Source organism: Diadema antillarum, unplaced genomic scaffold, assembly GCF_040938485.1.
Source record: "Diadema antillarum isolate AM-2024a unplaced genomic scaffold, OU_Dant_1.0 seq00001200_RagTag, whole genome shotgun sequence".
NCBI classification, from domain to species: Eukaryota; Metazoa; Echinodermata; class Echinoidea; order Diadematoida; family Diadematidae; genus Diadema; species Diadema antillarum.
Window position 1 is genome coordinate 414347 of NW_027271994.1, and position 17896 is coordinate 432242.

Genomic DNA, 17896 nt, shown 5'->3' on the forward strand with positions numbered 1-17896 from the left:
TATTGGAGCATGCTGGTGGAAAATGGTAGACCCCCTCAGTCACTGCTTAACAATAACTGCGACCAGCCCGAACGCAAAGCGTTCCCACAGTATTACTGTGTACAAGGAGCTCCCTGGGGTTATGCCTAATGCAACAGTACTGGAAGGGCTAGCCAAAGTTAAATCAAAATTTGTATTTGGATTAGTTACATGCATGAGTTAGATGCATAGTTTAGATGTTTCCCAATCAACACTCACATTTTTTCCTATTAAAAAAAACAACATTAGATTTAGATTGAGATTGGCTAATCAATCACCCAATAAACTTTTTTCTTTGCTTGCAGTGTGTGGACTGGATGATGTAGAGGCCTAGAGCTACAAAACTGCATTACATAGCAAATTACGAGCGGACAACTGCCAAAGAAGGATGTATCTTGCCAATAGTTTTGCAGCGTTACGCTGCATTTTTCCATGCAGACACTACTCCCTTGCTCTCACGAGGAATTCAAGAATGCGGGACCTGTGCATGTTAAGAGCATTTTCGAGTGGAACCAGACAGGTCCTGTCAGCCCAGGTAATGTGGAATGGCTCCCTGCGTCAGTTTAGCAGAAACTGTCTCAAGGGTGATGCACTCTTCAACAGTCTGCAGCACGGGCCGTTGCCAGCCGGCTTGAGGAGGCACTTGCATGAATCCTTGAGGAGACCAGCTGGCAGGATGGAAGGGAGGCTTAAGGGGGTGTCGGATGCTGCAGAGTCTGGGAGCAAGATAGCGGCTGTGCCCAAAACATCAGAGGTGTGGCGGCTCTTGTCCATGGCAAAGCCTGAGAGATACAGACTAGTAGGTCAGTATTGGGTGGAAAATGCCAAGGGAGGAACATCAAAGTCTGGCAAAGTCTTTCATTATACAATATGAATTTTAGAAGCATACACTTGTACATCTCCTTAACAGAATTTATGAGAAAAAAAACCCCAAAACAATTATCTTCAGTGGCAATGTGTGCAGATTTTGATAACCTGTTTTTCCATTGCTCGTGTGATAGAGTACCACAACATAATATGTCTACTGAGCCAGCTGTTTCCATTTTAAGAAATTATTTCTTATATGCCTTGTTCCCTTGTAGTTGCCATTGGACTCCTCATCATTTCCAGTACTGTCACGATATCTGTGCCTTTTGCCCTCGGGAAGCTGATCGACGTTATCTACACCTCGGCGAGCGAGGGCAGCAAAGAGGAGATGATGGAGCGTCTAAAAATGCTCTGCACGTTTCTGGCTGGCATCTTCCTCGTTGGGGCCTTGGCAAACTTTGGGCGTGTCTACCTCATGCAGACTTCTGGTAAGACACGCAGAGAGTTCCATGCTGGCTCCTGAGACAATTGCTCCTATGAAATACCTGCAAGCTAAACTAAATATAATTTCTACCCACAAACATAACCCTAACCGTAATCCTTATCTTCACATCAAGCTAAACCTAAAACACTATCACAGCTCTAACCCTAACCCTAAGTCCTTGGAGAAAATATGACCAGAGCAGTTGTCACCGTAGCATATGTTGTGTCACTCACGTGGACACACAGTCATGTTTGACATTTGTAGAGCAAATGGCTGTATGATATGACCAGTGCAAGAATTTTACCATGATTATTTTCATCACGTTACACCCAGGCCAGAGAATCATCAAGAGGTTACGAGAGATGCTGTTCAAGTCCATCGTAGCCCAGGAGGTTGGTTTCTTTGACAAGACATCGACGGGTGAGCTGATCAACAGGCTGTCGACGGACACGTCTAAGATTGGCCAGTCCCTTACCTCAAACATTTCCGACGGTTTAAGGTCTGCAGTGCAGGTCATTGGAGGTGTCGGCATGATGGTAAGAGGGAGTGATTTGTTGTCATTTCCATAGCATGTGTGCACTATATAATACACATGTAGGTCTCTTACCTTTAGTTAATCTCCTAGAGAGACATATGTGTTAAAAATTTAAGAAAAAAAAAAATTGCTGTAAGACACACAAACGATTCAAGCTCTTTCTTTTCTTGTTAGCCTCCAAGTAAATCAACCTGTTGCAATTTGGTCATCAGATATGCAAAGAGTGTTTTTCTGCTCAAACTCTGCACAGGGGTCCTTAAGACTGGACCCTGTGCCGTTTCACTCAGAAGTTCCCAATATTTAGTGTGCTTACACATGATTATACTCCCTCTGAATTTTAAGCAAAGAATTTCTGACATCCATACTAGGTGCATCTTGTAAAGAAATTTCCCTCATCATCCACAACCAAATATTTTGCACAAAACTTATATGCACAATTTTTAATGAATTTTCTTTATTGTGAACTGTAGTATATTTCAGTACAAATTTGTGGAGGGGCTAGGGAAAGTCCATTTTATTTACAGGTGTGAAACCTATTGAGCAATAAGAACTGCCTAGCAATTGCCATTCATAGCACTCATTACAACACCTTAATCTACCAATATTAGTGGTCAAGTTGAAATATGCTGTCACTTGCATGTGGTTAAATGTTGATGTTTGGTTGTGTCATGGAACCTGTATTACATATAGCTTAACCCTGTTGTTTTTCTCCACTCAACTGTTATGTTTAAGATCAATGAATTTTTTTTTGTGTGTGTGAAAGTGTGATGTTTTGCGAGCAGGTCATATGTTTGATACAAGTTAAGGTAAAAATTGACCCCATAATAGCAAATCAAGCAAAAAGTTGACTGGAGCTGTATTCAAGTGTGATATAATTGTACATTTTACATGTTGTAACATTGTCTGTGTCCTGCAGTCATTATGATTGTATGAATGTCCAGACAGTGATCGGGTCAGCACCTAATTGTCATCATCATAAAACTACCCATTACTCCCCTTTCTCCCTCTTTGCGTATGACTTATAAAATGCAGTTCTACTCATCGGCTCAGCTAGCCACTGTGGTCCTATCCATTGTGCCACCATTCTCAGTACTGGCCATACTGTACGGGAGGTACGTCCGATCACTGTCCAAACAGGTCCAAGACTCCTTAGCAAGTGCTACCCAGGTAATTACCACTGCTTTACTTTGGTAGGGTTTGTTTCATTCTCAGGATTCAAAAAACTGTTCCACCCAGCAAAATGAAATCAATGTATATCGTAATGTAGAGAACCATCAGAAATGTTTGTCAATATCGTTTCTCTTTCTCCTTTATTTTGCGGTTTCGTCTAAGAAGTTGTTGTAAATAAAACATGGATCGCAAGTTTGTGTCAGACAAAAATTGTTACTGAGACAAATGAAAATGTTACTGAATAAACAAGGAATGTTCGCGTGCATTTTGATTTTGTGAATTTCGCGAGATTTGTGAAATTAAAATGCACACAAAAGTTCTTGTCGACAATATATGCATTGAATATCAGAAGCAGTTCATGAAAATTTCATGCCGCAAAAAATGGCCGTCGACTCCAATTCATGAAAATTTTGTGCCGCGAATATATCTTGTTTTTACAGTACTTGTCAATAATTGAAACAAAGTAAATGAGGGTAAATGGGAATTTCTTTTTTCACATTTGATTGTTTCATGCACCTTTTTACAATACCAGACTTGTTGTTTACACAATATTTTGTGTGTGTCAATTACTTACAAATCGTCAGCCTGATCTCATACTTGACCAGAAAATATAGTCGCCCACTTTTTATTCAGAACAAAGCTTACTTTCTCTTAAAGTATATATCTTTAACCTAACTATTATAGGGCTGTAATACTTAGTTCTCATATACATGATCGCAGTGCTAAGCACAGTAAAGTAGTTCTGATGCTTTCTTTTTTATAACGCACCGCTTATATTGAAATATTTTTTTTTAATGATTTTTTTTTTTGTGGTTTGTGTTCAATTTTTGTAATAGGCTACTGTAAGATCACTTTGAACTTAATAGACCTTTACTTAACACATTTAGCAGCAAAACCTACGAACCAAAATCTTCCATCTGTAGATTTGTACTGTTTAAAGTTTGTCATGACATGTGCAAAATGAGTAACACTACATCTATGAATTCTCAAACTTGTTGCTAGGTTGCAGAAGAGCGCATCAGCAGCATTCGCACTGTACGTGCATTCTCGCATGAGCCGCGAGAGGAAAGTGCCTACAGCAGAATGGTGGAAGGGGTGTATCAAATGACCAAGAAGGAGGCGCTGGCGAGCTCAGTTTTCTTTGGAACAGTGAGTGTTTTTTATTGTGTTTTCTCTTCTTTCTTTTTTGGTTGTTTTTATGCCTCCGCCACGAAGTGGTGCCGGAGGCATTATGTTTTCGGGTTGTCCGTCCGTCCGTCCGTCCGTCCGTCCGTCCGTCCGTCCGTCTGTCCGTCCGTCCGTCCGTCCGTCCGTCCGTCCTTCCGTCCGTCCGTCCTTCCGTCCGTCCGTCCTTCCGTCCGTCCGTAATGAATTTTGTGGACAGGGTAACTACCAAAACCTTTTGAGGTATCCTTATGAAACTTGGCATGTATGTGTATTAGGGGGTGAAGTTGTGCCTATCAACTTTTGGGTGCACATGCTCAAGGTCAAAGGTCAAAAGGTCAAGGTCAAAGGCTCAAAATTTTACAATTTCCCCCATATCTATGCAATGCCTGAAGATATTTTCTTGAAACTTAGTGTATACATGTACTACCCAATTAAGATTCTCTGGTGAAAGTTTGGGGTCATGAGGTCAAAAGGTCAAAGGTCAAAAGGTCAAGTAAAATGTTAAAATTTTACTTTTTTCTCTGTATCTTGGAAATTGTTCAAGGTATCTTCATGGAACATAGTGTATATGCATCTACTGACTGGCAGTGGTTATCTAGGGAATTTAGGGTTCATGGGGTCAAAGGTCAGGGGTCAAAGGTCAAGGGCAATACTTCAAAATCTTACTATTTTCCTTATATTTATGCAATGCCAGCAGGATTTTTTTTTTTTTAGACTTGATGTATGCATGTCTAACCCAATAGAGTTTCTCTGGGATTTTTTTTTGCCAAGAAGGTCAAAGGTCAAAAGGTCAAAGATCAAGTGAAAGTGCTGAACTTACTCTTTTCTCCATATCTCAGAAGTGGCTCAAGTTATCTTGAAACTTAGTACATGCTGAATTTATGTATGTTCTGCCTGACAGTGCTTCTCTTATAAATCATAGGCCAGATGAAAATGATAACAATTTACTGTTCAGTACAGAAATTGTGCTTTTTCTCCATACCTTGAAAATTACTCAGTGCATAAACTTATGAAATGGTCAAAGTCAATTTAAAGTTTTTAAATCCCCAAATACATGCTCTCCTATTCATCCAATTAAACATAGGTCAAGGAAGGTAAACATTCAATACATTTGTGACAAACATGTCATTTTAATATTTTGCCAATTTTGTGAAAATGTAATCACACATTGTCCACATGTACTATAGACCTATTAGGAGAATCATGCATTATGGCGGAGGCATACCAGTCGCCATAGCGACATTTCTAGTTGTTTTTGTTTTTGTTTTTGTTTTATGTTTTTGTTCTGATAAAGAGTACTTTCTGTTCTTTATGAGGCATTTCAATGAGATCTCAACTGTAGACATGTTTGCTGTTACTTGAAAAAAAAAAAATGTTGTGCATGCCATACATCTTGCGAGTACACTTTTGATATCTTATGATCTGGAACTTATATGACAATTTTGTGAGTGATTGAATTTGTGATCAAGAACCACATTGACCACACTTTCCATGAGAAAAATGAGTGTTTTCCCTCCGGAGATGTGCCATTTTTATATGTTATAGGAGGCATTATTTTTGTGAGTTGTTGATTTTTATGCCTCCGCCAACGAAGTGGCCGGAGGCATTATGTTTTCGGGTCGTCCGTCCGTCCGTCCGTCCGTCCGTCCGTCCGTCCATACGTCCAACCCGTTTTGTTTTTGTCGATATCTCAAGAACCGTGTGGTGGTTTTACATCAAACTTGGTATGAGGGTATATCCTGGGGGGATAATACTTTGTGTGGATTTTAGGGTCACAGGGTCAAAGGTCAAAGGTCACAGGTTATTTTGTGAAAAAAAAGATTGAAATTTCATGTTTTTCTCCATATCTCGCAAATGGTTCAAGGTATCTTCATGGAACTTAGTATATATGCTTGTACCGATGAGCAGTGATTATCTAGGGAAGTTGGGGATCATGGGTCAAAGGTCAGGGGTCAAAGGTCAAGGTCAACTCCTCAAAATATCACTACTTTCCTTACAATGCAATGCCTGAAGGTGTTTTTTTTTTTTAACTTGATGTATGCATGTATTACCCAATATATATTCTGTGGGAAGTTTCTTGCCAAAGGTCAAAGGTCAAGTGAAGGTCCTCCATATCTCGAAAGTAACTCAAGGTATCATCATGAAACTTACATATTTATGCATGTTCTACCTAACAGTGATTCTCTTTGGAACTGTGAGATCAAAGGTCAAAGGCCAGGTTTAGATAATGCTATTTTACCATTTGATACTGAAATGATACTTTTTCTCAATATCTTGAAAATTACTCAATGCATAAGCTTATAAAAGGGCCAAAAGTCAAGTAAAAATCATCAGTTCCCCAAATACCTGCTCTCTGACATTTTAATCATTCATCAAATTGAACCTAGTTCTAGGAAAGTGAACATTCAGCACATATGTGGCAAACCTGTCATTTTAATATTTTGCCAATTGTGTGAATCTGTCATCACACATTGTCAAGACATTGTACTATAGACCTATTAGGAGAACCATGCATTATGTTGGAGGCATACCAGTCGCCATAGCGATATTTCTAGTTGGAAATTGGTCTACTCCCAAAATTCACAAAATATATCAGGTACCCAGCTACAGAGTGCTTTGAGATTGACACATCACTATATTATTTCCAAACTGTACTTGAATATCACTGTGAAGAGTTAGCAATTATTGCCGCCATTAACTTGGTCTACTCCCAAAATTCACAAAATACATCAGGTACCCAGCTACAGAGTGCTTTGAGATTGACATGTCACTATATTTTTTCCAAACTGTACTTGAATATCACTGTGAAGAGTTAACAATTATTGCCGCCATTAACTTCCAAAAGAGTACCAAATTCTACAGGCACTCAGGTCATTTATATGATGCTACTCGTTCAAAGGAGTACCTACGATATAGTCTGGCCTAAAAAATAAAAAATGGACAAATATTTTGCTATAATTCATAAAATGGAGAGCTAGGAGGAGGAGCAGATATTTTATGTGAGTTTTTGAAAATCAGGCTTTTAATGATATAGAAACTCAAGGTGTTTTGCCTGAGGCCTAGTTTTTATATGAGTGTTTACAACAGATTATGGTTTTAGTCAATTTAAGATCAGGTAGAGTGAAACAACTGAACAGAACAAGTAAACATTGTCTTTCTCAAGAGATTGAAACACAACCATATTTTTGCAGAGTAAACCCTTCATTTCACCCTCTGAGCATTGCAGTTATTGAATGTATGTAGAAATTAGAGGTATTACTCAAAATAATAAAAACTGAGATGCTTAGGGATTGAAACAGTGTAACTCGATGAACTTATTGCTGTCTTCCATGTTGGTATCTCCAGATGGGACTCTCAGGGAATATAATCATTCTGACAGTGCTATACAACGGCGGCTATATGATGACAGCATCACAGATAACTGTGGGTGACCTGTCGGCTTTCCTGCTCTACGCTGCCTATGTGGGTGTGTCAATAGGAGGTCAGCCATGATTTCATTTTGCTCTTGATTAAGTGCATGCTAATGTTTGAGATTATCATCTCAGTGAAACGATCGTGTCTTCATGAAAGCTGGATTGTAAGCCAGACATCTCTTCAAAGAGGTAGCAACCACTACATACATATGACAGTGTTAGTGGTGGTGGTGGTTATGGTGTTGGGGAAGATGATAGTTGTAGTGCATGAGAATGGTACTGATGGCAATTGTGATGGTGGTGGTTTTGATGGTACTGGTGATGACAGTGGTGAAGATGGTGCCAAGTGGATAGTATGCCAACATTTGAAGAAGGTCACAGTGTGGCACTCAGCAACTGATGACTTGATGCTTTGGTCTTATGTTGATATGAATATTTCTGCAGCAATCATTAATTTCAAAACAAAATGTAGGATACAAAATGAGTTGTTTAAAACAACTGTTTTCCAGAGGTGACTCTCGCTATAAACAAGAGTGCTGTTGTTTTCTTTCGTAAGGTTGGGAAATTACACATTTTATACTCATAAATTATTTTGGTAGGTAGAAAATTTCACCATTAGGTGTTCTCTGTCTCTCCTCATGTGTTGCTACGTTTGTGTTTTCTTCGTGCATTGAATGATAAATGATTACATACAGCTGTATCCATACCAAATCCATCTATGATCCCTGTAAAACACCAACGTCAACAGTTGTCAGGAAGTCGGCTATTGCTCCCAGTAATTTTGTCCCATATGCATATATATATATATATATATATTTTTTTTTAATCCCGCAGGCTTGAGCTCCTTCTACTCAGAGCTGATGAAGGGACTTGGTGCAAGCACTCGGCTGTGGGAACTCGTCGACCGAAAACCTGCCATACCTCTGACAAGTGAGTGCTGCCTCTGTAGTTGATTCAAGTTGGAATGACTGCATAAAGTGTGGTATCACATCTCTTCAACAGCTTTTCCATCTGTGTCCTTGTAATCATTATCAACTATTTTTTGTTTAGTTTTTCTTTTAATTCATTCTTCTATATGACATCCACATCAGAGGCAAGAAAGAGAAATCAGTCAACTCTCCCAGGCTACTGGGTGATGTGTGTATGCATAAATCACACACCTGCTGCATTAGATAGCTTTCAGTCCTTGTCTGGAAATTTCATCGCACATGAAAACCTGTATTCTTTCATGAAATATGATTGAAATGCAAATTGTTTAGGCTTGATATATCTATATCAACATGTGAAAGGGTTTCCCTTGTTCTGAAGATCCTTGTTGATGTGTGTCTGTCGTTGTAGGTGGCCTTAGATTAGACCCGTCCACCCTCAAAGGTGCAATAGACTTCAACGAGCTCAGCTTTGCCTACCCTATGCGACCCGACGTCCAAATCTTCCAGGGTCTGAACTTGTCGGTCAAGGCGGGCTCCGTGATGGCTGTGGTTGGGGCGAGCGGTTCGGGCAAGTCCAGCCTCGGGGCATTGCTTCTCAGGTACTATGACCCCAGCACAGGTGAGTGGCCAGTATGTTCTTGTTTTACTTTCATTGGGTATGAGAGGAAAATGTTTGTTTGTTTATTCGTTTGTTGGCTTTCTGCTTCTTCTTTTTTCCTGAGGCTTTCATGATTCAGATTTTAATTCACCCACACAGGCACAAACACTCACTCACACAGACACACTCAGACACTGACAAGTACATGTACATGCACACACAGACATACATACAGACAGAGACATACATACATACAGTCACACATACACAAGTCACACAGACACAAATAGCCAGTGTGTGGAGATACAGAGTCGAGACTATATATATATTTTTTTTAATTCACAAAGGGACTGATATTTCAGAAGAGCAGTAGTATAATGCTGCATTACTGCCAGTTAATGATTTGATGACTGCAGTAATGCATTCCTACCATACTCCAACTTATGCTTTATTTATCTATCTACAATCTGTATACCATAATTGAAGTCAGATGTGTCCTTTCAAACATAAGGTCTGTGCTGTATGTGTGATATACCTAAAACCAGGTAATCATTAATTAAGAGTTAAGTTAATTAAGAGGAATAAAAACCAAACAAACAGGGCTTTGAAACAATAGTCATAGGGAAGTAATGGATTTCTAAAGTTCTACAGTCATCCCCAACATTATGTTTTCTATTCTCTTTTTGTTTGTTTGTTTGTTTGTTTGGGGTTTGTTTGTTTGTTGTTGGTTGTTGTTGTTGTTGGTTTTTTGTTTTTGTTTTTTTTTTTGGGGGGGGGGGGTTTAACATTTTTTTTCCCCATAATCTGAAGTGCAGTGCTCCTAATGTTATTGTCCCCACCGAACGAGTTCGAGCAGGGGACTATGAAACGGGCTCCGTATGTGTGTGTGTCTGTGTGTCCGTGTGTCCGTCTGTCCGTGCGTCCGTGTGTGATCAAAATGTTCAAAATGCTACTCCTTCGCCATTTCTAACCCGATTTTGATTCTGTTTGCTTTATATGATAGCACTACATGGGAGCTTTGAAACTTCTATACAGAATTTCAGTTGTGACCTTTGACCTTGACCTTTGACCTATATTGTACATTTTGCTTCAAAATGCTACTCCTTCGCCATTTCTAACCCGATTTTGATTCCGTTTGCTTTATATGATGGCACTAGGTGAGGGCTTCAAAACTTTTACACAGAATTTTGACCTTTGACTTCTTTGACCTTTGACCTTGATTTTTGACCTATATTGTACATTGCCTACAAAATGCTACTCCTTCGCCATTTCTAACCCGATTTCGATTCCGTTTGCTTTATGTGATGGCACTAGGTGAGGGCTTCAAAACTTCTACACAGAATTTTGACCTTTGACTTCTTTGACCTTTGACCTTGATTTTTGACCTATATTTTACATTTTGCTACAAAATGCTACTCCTTCGCCATTTGTTACCCGATTTCAATTCCGTTTGCTTTAAGTGATGGCACTAAGTGAGGGCTTCAAAATTTCTACACAGAATTTTGACCTTTGACTTCTTTGACCTTTGACCTTGATTTTTGACCTGTATTGTACATTTTGCTACCAAATGCTACTCCTTCGCCATTTCTAACCCGATTTCGATTCCGTTTGCTTTATGTGATGGCACTAGGTGAGGGCTTCAAAACTTCTACACAGAAATTTGACCTTTGACTTCTTTGACCTTTGACCTTAATTTTTTTTACCTATATTGCACATTGGCTACAAAATGCTACTCCTTCGCCATTTCTAACCCGATTTCGATTCCGTTTGCTTTATGTGATGGCACTAGGTGAGGGCTTCAAAACTTCTACATAGAATTTTGACCCTTGACTTCTTTCACCTTTGACCTTGATCTTTTTACCTATATTGTACATTTTGCTACTAAATGCTACTTCCGGCGGGGACATATTTTACGCACCGCGTAATTTCTACTTTTCCTTGTTTTGAATGTTTTTATGACCATTTGTGACCCTGCATCACAAAACCAACAAAAAGTCGCCAGACATGTATTTTTAGTTACGGGCAGATTGTTAAAGAGCAGACTCTAAGCAGAGACTCCAACCCCAAGCACCTTCTGATCTGGAGATTCTCCCGCCTGAACCCCTCGCAAACAGGAGACTTCAACTTGATGTGCGCAAAGTCCCTTGGGTCAATAGGGTTCTATAGATGCTCTCTCGTGCTATCTCAGGCTTATTTTCAACATGCGATGGCACTAGATAAGTAATAATTCAGTGAATCAAATCATATATTTTGGCTTAATAAAACTTTATTTCATTATGATCATGTGCAGATGCTATACATATGCATGTGTATTCTGAAATTGACTGGCATCTAAAAAAAATACAAGCAGGAGACACAGAGCCAGGGTGGGAGAAATTAAATCTCAAGCGGGAGAACGGAAGATTTTGTGAAAATGGGTTTTCGGCGGGAGATCTCCCGTCGAAAGCGGGAGAGTTGGAGTCTCTGTCTAAGCTTTAAAATGATGTATAACTTTATTCAAACGGACTCCCCTAACCTATCGAAATACTAGAAAGAAAGCATACACTCTGGAAAAGTGTGAACTGAGAAAAGAGGCTTTGAAGTACAGGGTCTATTCAAGCACTTAATCTTTACCAAACCGTGCTAGCTGCGCATTGAAAGGGACAAAACACAGGATGTAAACCACTGGAGCAACAACAATGAAGGGATTATCAGATTAAGCTGAGATTGAGGATGTTCTATCAACTCATTCTGTCCATGATTAATGCTAACTTTCAAAGCTGTAGAGTTAGCCTTTCAAAAGTTATTAGACTTAAAAGTGAGGAGTGTGTAAAGGATTTCAAGAAATGAAAGGGGGACTCTGAGACATACTTGATCATTCTATTCTCCCCAAAAAAGGGTTGTAGAAAAACTGATGAAAACACACTTTCCCATTCATGTTATGATCCCAAACTAAAGAATAATGTAGAAGAAGGATAGCTCTTTCAGACACTTTCCCATTCATGTTATGATCCCAAACTAAAGAATAATGTAGAGGAAGGATAGCTCTTTCAGAAAATTTGGCCTTGTCTTTGCAATGCAGGCTCCATTACACTGGATGGCACCAATGTTACCTCACTGAGCCCCGAGTGGCTAAGGCATCAGATCGGAACAGTCAGTCAGGTATGGTATCCCTAAAAAAGTCATATGACACTGAGCTCAAAATATGGGGGAACGGTTTAGTCAGTTAGTTGGTATACCATAATTTGTATGATATTAAGCCATCATTACCATGTAAAATCATAAGAAAGAAAATGTCTTAAAAATATGACTAATCATCTTTCATTGTGCTTATGTAGAGTGTTAGCAAAATCATAAATGATTGCTTCATTATGGTTTCCCTTTTCCCCCTCTTTGAATAGAGGTGATATTGTTTGTAATTAAAGACTTGTTTTTGCTTTGTTTCACAGCACAGATGCTAGCATACAGTTGATGAAGCAGAAAACCTTACGTAAATGCGGGTACATTTTTCCCCCTGATTGCGCAGGAACCAGTTCTCTTCTCAACCTCCATCAAAGAAAACATTGCCTATGGTGCCATTGATCCGGATGCGGTCTCCATGGAGATGATAGAGGATGCTGCCAGGACTGCCAACGCCCACAACTTCATTCAGTCATTCCCAAGCAAGTATGACACTGTCGTTGGTGAAAGGGGCCTCATGCTATCGGGTACGTAAAATTTGGTGTAGACTTGAGGTCAGGACTTGGGGGTGAAGAAACTTTCATTCTGTATACAATGAATGTGTGAATATGTTACTTACGCACTAGTGGCAAGTTTCCTGATATTGTTGTGTAGGAGCTTGGAGAATATAACTTGACGCTTAGTGTGCTTTCGAGTGGAAATTGGCACAGAAAACCTTGTAGCATCATACACATTGTCTCAAGTCCCTGGTACAGGAAGGGTTAATCCTACAGACTATTCATAGAGATGGTGTCATTTTGAAGACCCCCCCCCCCCCCCCTTTAAACTATGATTCTGATGCTGAGTCAGTTTCTTTTCTGTTAGCTACATTTTTTAATCAAAATTCAATTACTGCAGTATTTGCCATTTCCATAATTCTAATTCTGAAGGAAAAAAAAAAACCAAATCATACTTTGTTAACTATTGTCTGTGTAGTTTACAACTGGCAGTACTGCTGCTATCACATGTGTCAAATGAATGTTAACTTGTCATGAAATTTATCTCCTATTGTTGTGCAATTCTTCAGACAAGTTATCTTATCACCCTAGTTTATACTGTTTGTCATGAATTGTGTGGTATCTCAAGTCATTTTCCTACCAAAGGGCTGTCCACTATGATGTGTGAAGAGAAATGTACTGTGCACGGCTGAAATGTAGAAGCTACGTACGACTGAGCTGATTTAAAGGAGAGCTTTTTTTTCCCCTCCCATTACAGTGAGAATAACTGCTTATCACTTAGTAATTGAACATGACCAACATCTGTGAGCAGAACCCATTTATGCTGGCAGTAACTCAGAATGTACTTTGATTTGTAACTGATATGTAAAGTTCCATGTTTAATCAATGTCAGACCTGCATGGTTTGTCCTGTAGGGGGTCAGAGGCAGAGGATAGCTCTAGCGAGGGCGGTGTTGAAGAACCCCAAGATTCTCCTGCTTGATGAAGCCACAAGGTAAGGGCCATTTTCTTTGTCAGTTCTAGGAAATCAGTCACAAAGTTTCATGTTAAGGTCAAGTTTTATGTATGTAGTCACACAGTCACACATGCAGTAAAGTTTATGCAGTTTGACTGCATTGAGGAAGCAGATATTGGCAATGCCGTGGACCATGGTGGAAATTCTGCGTAGATAGAATTGTGGCCCTCCCTGAGAGAGGATGGCTACATGTCTTTGTCAAACCCTGATAGATTTGCTTTCAACATCTTTTTTTCATCTTTTAATTTTAAATTTGTTTTTGTTATTCAAATGTATTTTTTGTATTACAGTGCTTGAATTAAGAAATAAATGAAGAATGGATCCATCAGGAAATGTACATTTCTAGTATTTGCACACAGCGGACAAAGATTGTCAAAAGTGGCTCAAACTGTTTTAACCTGTTGAGGACGGGCTGATTGTGCTATGATATGCATTTTCCGTAGACACCTGCTCGAGTATACTCTTGAGTAGTCTACAATGGGTTAGAGCATGTATTTTTTTGTTGTTTGTCTGTCTCTAGTGCCCTTGATGCCGAGAGTGAGTATCTGGTGCAGGAGGCGCTGGAGAGATTGATGGTGGGGAGGACGGTGATCACAATTGCCCACCGCCTGTCCACCATCAAAAACGCTGACATGATTGCCGTACTGGATGTTGGCGGGATCGCGGAGACAGGGACGTACGAGGAACTGATGAGGATACGAGATGGCATCTTCAGGAAATTAGTGGAAAGACAAACCGTCATCAACTGAACAAATTTTGCATAAATCAGTGATATACGATGTATATATATGGCAAGTATGCACTTCATCCTGTTGGGCATCTGAGAGATGGTACTGAAATTTTTAACAAAATGAAAAACTGAGAATTTTTTTTCCCCCTAATATGTTTTTTTTTTTTCTTACAACTCAGGGAAATGAGTGGTAATCATAATATGATCATGAATGTAAAACCCAAGCTAAGTTTTGCAGTGAATGCAATCATTTTGGAGCAATAATTGTACAAGAATGTGTCTTCATTAGATTTTTTTAGCAAAAACCTATGCAACCGATGCACTATGACCTTTTTTTAAATTCAAAGTTTGCCTGCCATGGGAGATATTGAAATCAAGAAATCAAGGTTTGATGGTGCATAACATATCATCTAAAGAGAATATCACCTATATTTTACCCATCAAAAGGACAGTCTTTGTGTACTTGTCCTGCGGCATCCATTCTGTTGCAGTAGAACTGTGGGTTAGATTAAAAGTGTTCAGTTGATTGGACTTAGTTGCAGAGATGTCAAGTCTTTCAGGTTAGTTTGTGGCAGTAGTATTGAAATGTGCAAAATGTTGTGCAGCTTTTGTGTCTTATTGGTACGTGTATTATCTGTATTGTTTAGATGGGATGAGCTTAAGTCTAGTACTTGCCATTTTATGGTCCTCTGCATGCGAAATACAGTAGCTCACTTCGTCATATCAGTGTCCTTTCTTTTGAAAGAAGTCTCAAGGCTATGTATGGTACTAGTTAGTGATGATGTTTGATCTTATGGTATGAAGAGTGCATTGATAGAGTCTCCAAAGGAACTGAAGTGCAAACTATTTGTCGCAAAAGTATGACTGCCATGTTTCTTGTTATAGATTTTATGTTAGCATACTGTAAATGCATTTCATTTGAATCATATTTTGACAGAGGTCAAGAAAATGTAAAGTAAATTTGTAGATGCGATTCCTCACCATGCTCATTACTGAAATATCTGCGATTTCATGTAGCCTTGTCCATGCATACATACAAATTTGTATACATGTATGTGTATACAAACTCTCATCAACATTCTAGCTTTTAAGGCACAAAGCGGGTATCCCTCTCTCCTCTTATTACCCAAACGTGGATGCATTTGACCCTGGCGAGGCAAATCGGGGTCAATCTACTGCAGGAATTTTTAAATAAATGATGTATTGCAGTATTTTGTCTGTTGAGAATCAATACGACATTACGGTAAATTGTCGTATTGGTTCTGAATTGATTCCTTTATTTTCCTATGACTGCAGAAGTCATGGTCACTTTTGATGACTTGAACAGCACACTTTGACCTTGATTTTGATTTAACAATTTCTCTTCACCTCTCTCAAGTTCCAAAGAAATCAGTGTGCTTTCTGTTGAATAAAGGTTTGACCTTTGACACACTGTATAACAAAATATCAAATACAAATGTATAACAAGATATATGTTGTCGTAATCATAAGCACTTGTAGTGTTTCTACTGTGCTGTATTTTAATGGTAAGGGGTTCTATTAATGATGGGATATTTATCAAAATAAATACACAGCAGGATATCTGACTGCCAGATTTACAAGAATGCTCTTTAACGGTATGGCATTTGGTAACCATAATTCAGTCTGTATGTAATCTTTGAGGCACAGGAAAATGTGTTAGGATGGGCACACACAAGATACAGATCTTGCTGCGAGTAATGCTTGTGCTTAAATGCAGAGTGAATTACTGAAAGCAGACAAGAAAAGAGATACAATACATGTATTTTCTGTCCTGGTGGACCACTCTGTAACCAAACATGGTTTATTTGCAATTGACAATGCAGAATTCTGTGATGCATTCAAAACAAATGAAAAACACATGTGATCACAATGAATGTAATACCTGTATATATCTCTATTTTTGCAATAAAGCAGTCTCAAATCTATAGTCAACACACATTGATGATCTGTCTGGTTTGAATTTATCAAAATAAAAAAAAGAAAGAGAGAGAAAGAAACGGCTACATTTCTCCCTTTTTTTTTGTTCACAAACTCCTGCCTGTTCAGTATAAAACTGTACAATATATGAAGGAAAGTTGCGATTTTGTGTTTCCACTGAACAATTACCCCACATATTGAATGGGCAAAATGGCTCCCGAGATTTCACAGGCACAGAATGTGTTCCACATGAAATGATTGTCTTGTACAACTATTCATTGCTTTACTCGTCAGAAAACGAAGTACGTTGTTGTACATGTACATGTACATTGTATTTGCTAGTGCTCACTGAAAACAGTGTGTTCGGTGCGTGATATATGATGTAGTGTTGAATCGGCAACATATTTTCTCTCAAGCCTTCTTCTGACAACCCCCCACCCCCCGAAATTGTTAGATGATTCCCCAAAACAGAAATACGTGATCATAGCATTGTGAAGTCCCACCACTGCCATAAATAGATGGTCACGACGAGGAGCAAGATGAAATGGTACTTGTAGCTACAAGGTGGCTACGGCCAATGCTATTTCGACTATCAATACTTGAATAGAATACACAAACTCTTGTCTGTGTATCCAACACAGACTCAAACTGAGCTGAAAAAAAATTGCAAGCAGTATTTGAGTAGACACGGCACCTTGTCCAAACGATGAGTTCAAACAATAGATTATAACAGTCCCTTTGATACTTTATTCTCTCTTGTCCATTTCATGGCACCTCGGTACACTTAATACACACACAAGGGAGACGGATTGTTAACATCACAACATCATGAAATGCCTGTATATTATGGGATGCACACAACATTAGAGGATAGAATGAGGGTTCACTGAGTTGCCATCATGATGGGCTCTCACAAATACAGGCCTCTGCAAAAAAATTTTCAGGAGATTGGACAGTCGCAGGGATACATTGTTCTAGCAGACCAGACAATCTGGCATTTTTGTCCCTGGGTGAAGAATTGTACTGTATTTCCCTTGGCATTGTATATTCAAAAACCTCCTAGCTCAATTTGAGTTTTAAAACATTGTAATGATTAATGTAATCCAGAACAGTGTTTTTACATTATTTGACATCAATACTGATGTCATTGTGCTGAAATGTTACAAAAATGAAACAGTTTTTCGCTCTCGCAAAAAAATCATGATTTTAGAGATACTACGTCTTGTCACCCAAGGGACAATTTCATATCATTAGCAGTATTTAAGATTTCATTAACCTCTGATTCTCAAATAAGGAGTCCTTGCAATCAAAGTTGCTGTCAATTATTCCAAAAACGTTAACAGAGATGCCCCAAAAGCTGTGTAAGCATCCATTTACGAAAACAAAGCCTTCACTCATACATCTGCAGATGTAGCGTACCTGAAAGAAAGATTACAC

The 17896-nt window shown here is 39.0% G+C and overlaps 1 protein-coding gene across 1 annotated transcript; it reads left to right on the forward strand.

Annotated features, from left to right (window-relative positions):
- Positions 1-490: 490 nt before the first annotated feature.
- LOC139744665 (ATP-binding cassette sub-family B member 10, mitochondrial-like) lies at positions 491-14540 on the forward strand. The gene is made up of 12 exons (XM_071655091.1): positions 491-821; positions 1101-1313; positions 1643-1845; positions 2877-3011; positions 4017-4163; positions 7527-7662; positions 8429-8524; positions 8933-9142; positions 12183-12262; positions 12627-12807; positions 13692-13770; positions 14312-14540. Exons 1-12 carry the CDS (start codon positions 491-493, stop codon positions 14538-14540), a joined length of 2040 nt encoding a protein of 679 aa, XP_071511192.1.
- The last annotated feature ends 3356 nt before the right edge of the window (positions 14541-17896 follow it).

Excerpts from the sequence above, each read along its gene's own strand:
- LOC139744665 (XM_071655091.1), top strand. The coding sequence starts at position 491 with ATGCGGGACCTGTGCATGTTAAGAGCATTTTCGAGTGGAACCAGACAG. Across the intron at positions 8,525-8,932 it reads ACCTGCCATACCTCTGACAA|GTGGCCTTAGATTAGACCCG; the intron begins GTGAGTGCTGCC and ends CTGTCGTTGTAG. Across the intron at positions 12,808-13,691 it reads AAGGGGCCTCATGCTATCGG|GGGGTCAGAGGCAGAGGATA; the intron begins GTACGTAAAATT and ends TTTGTCCTGTAG.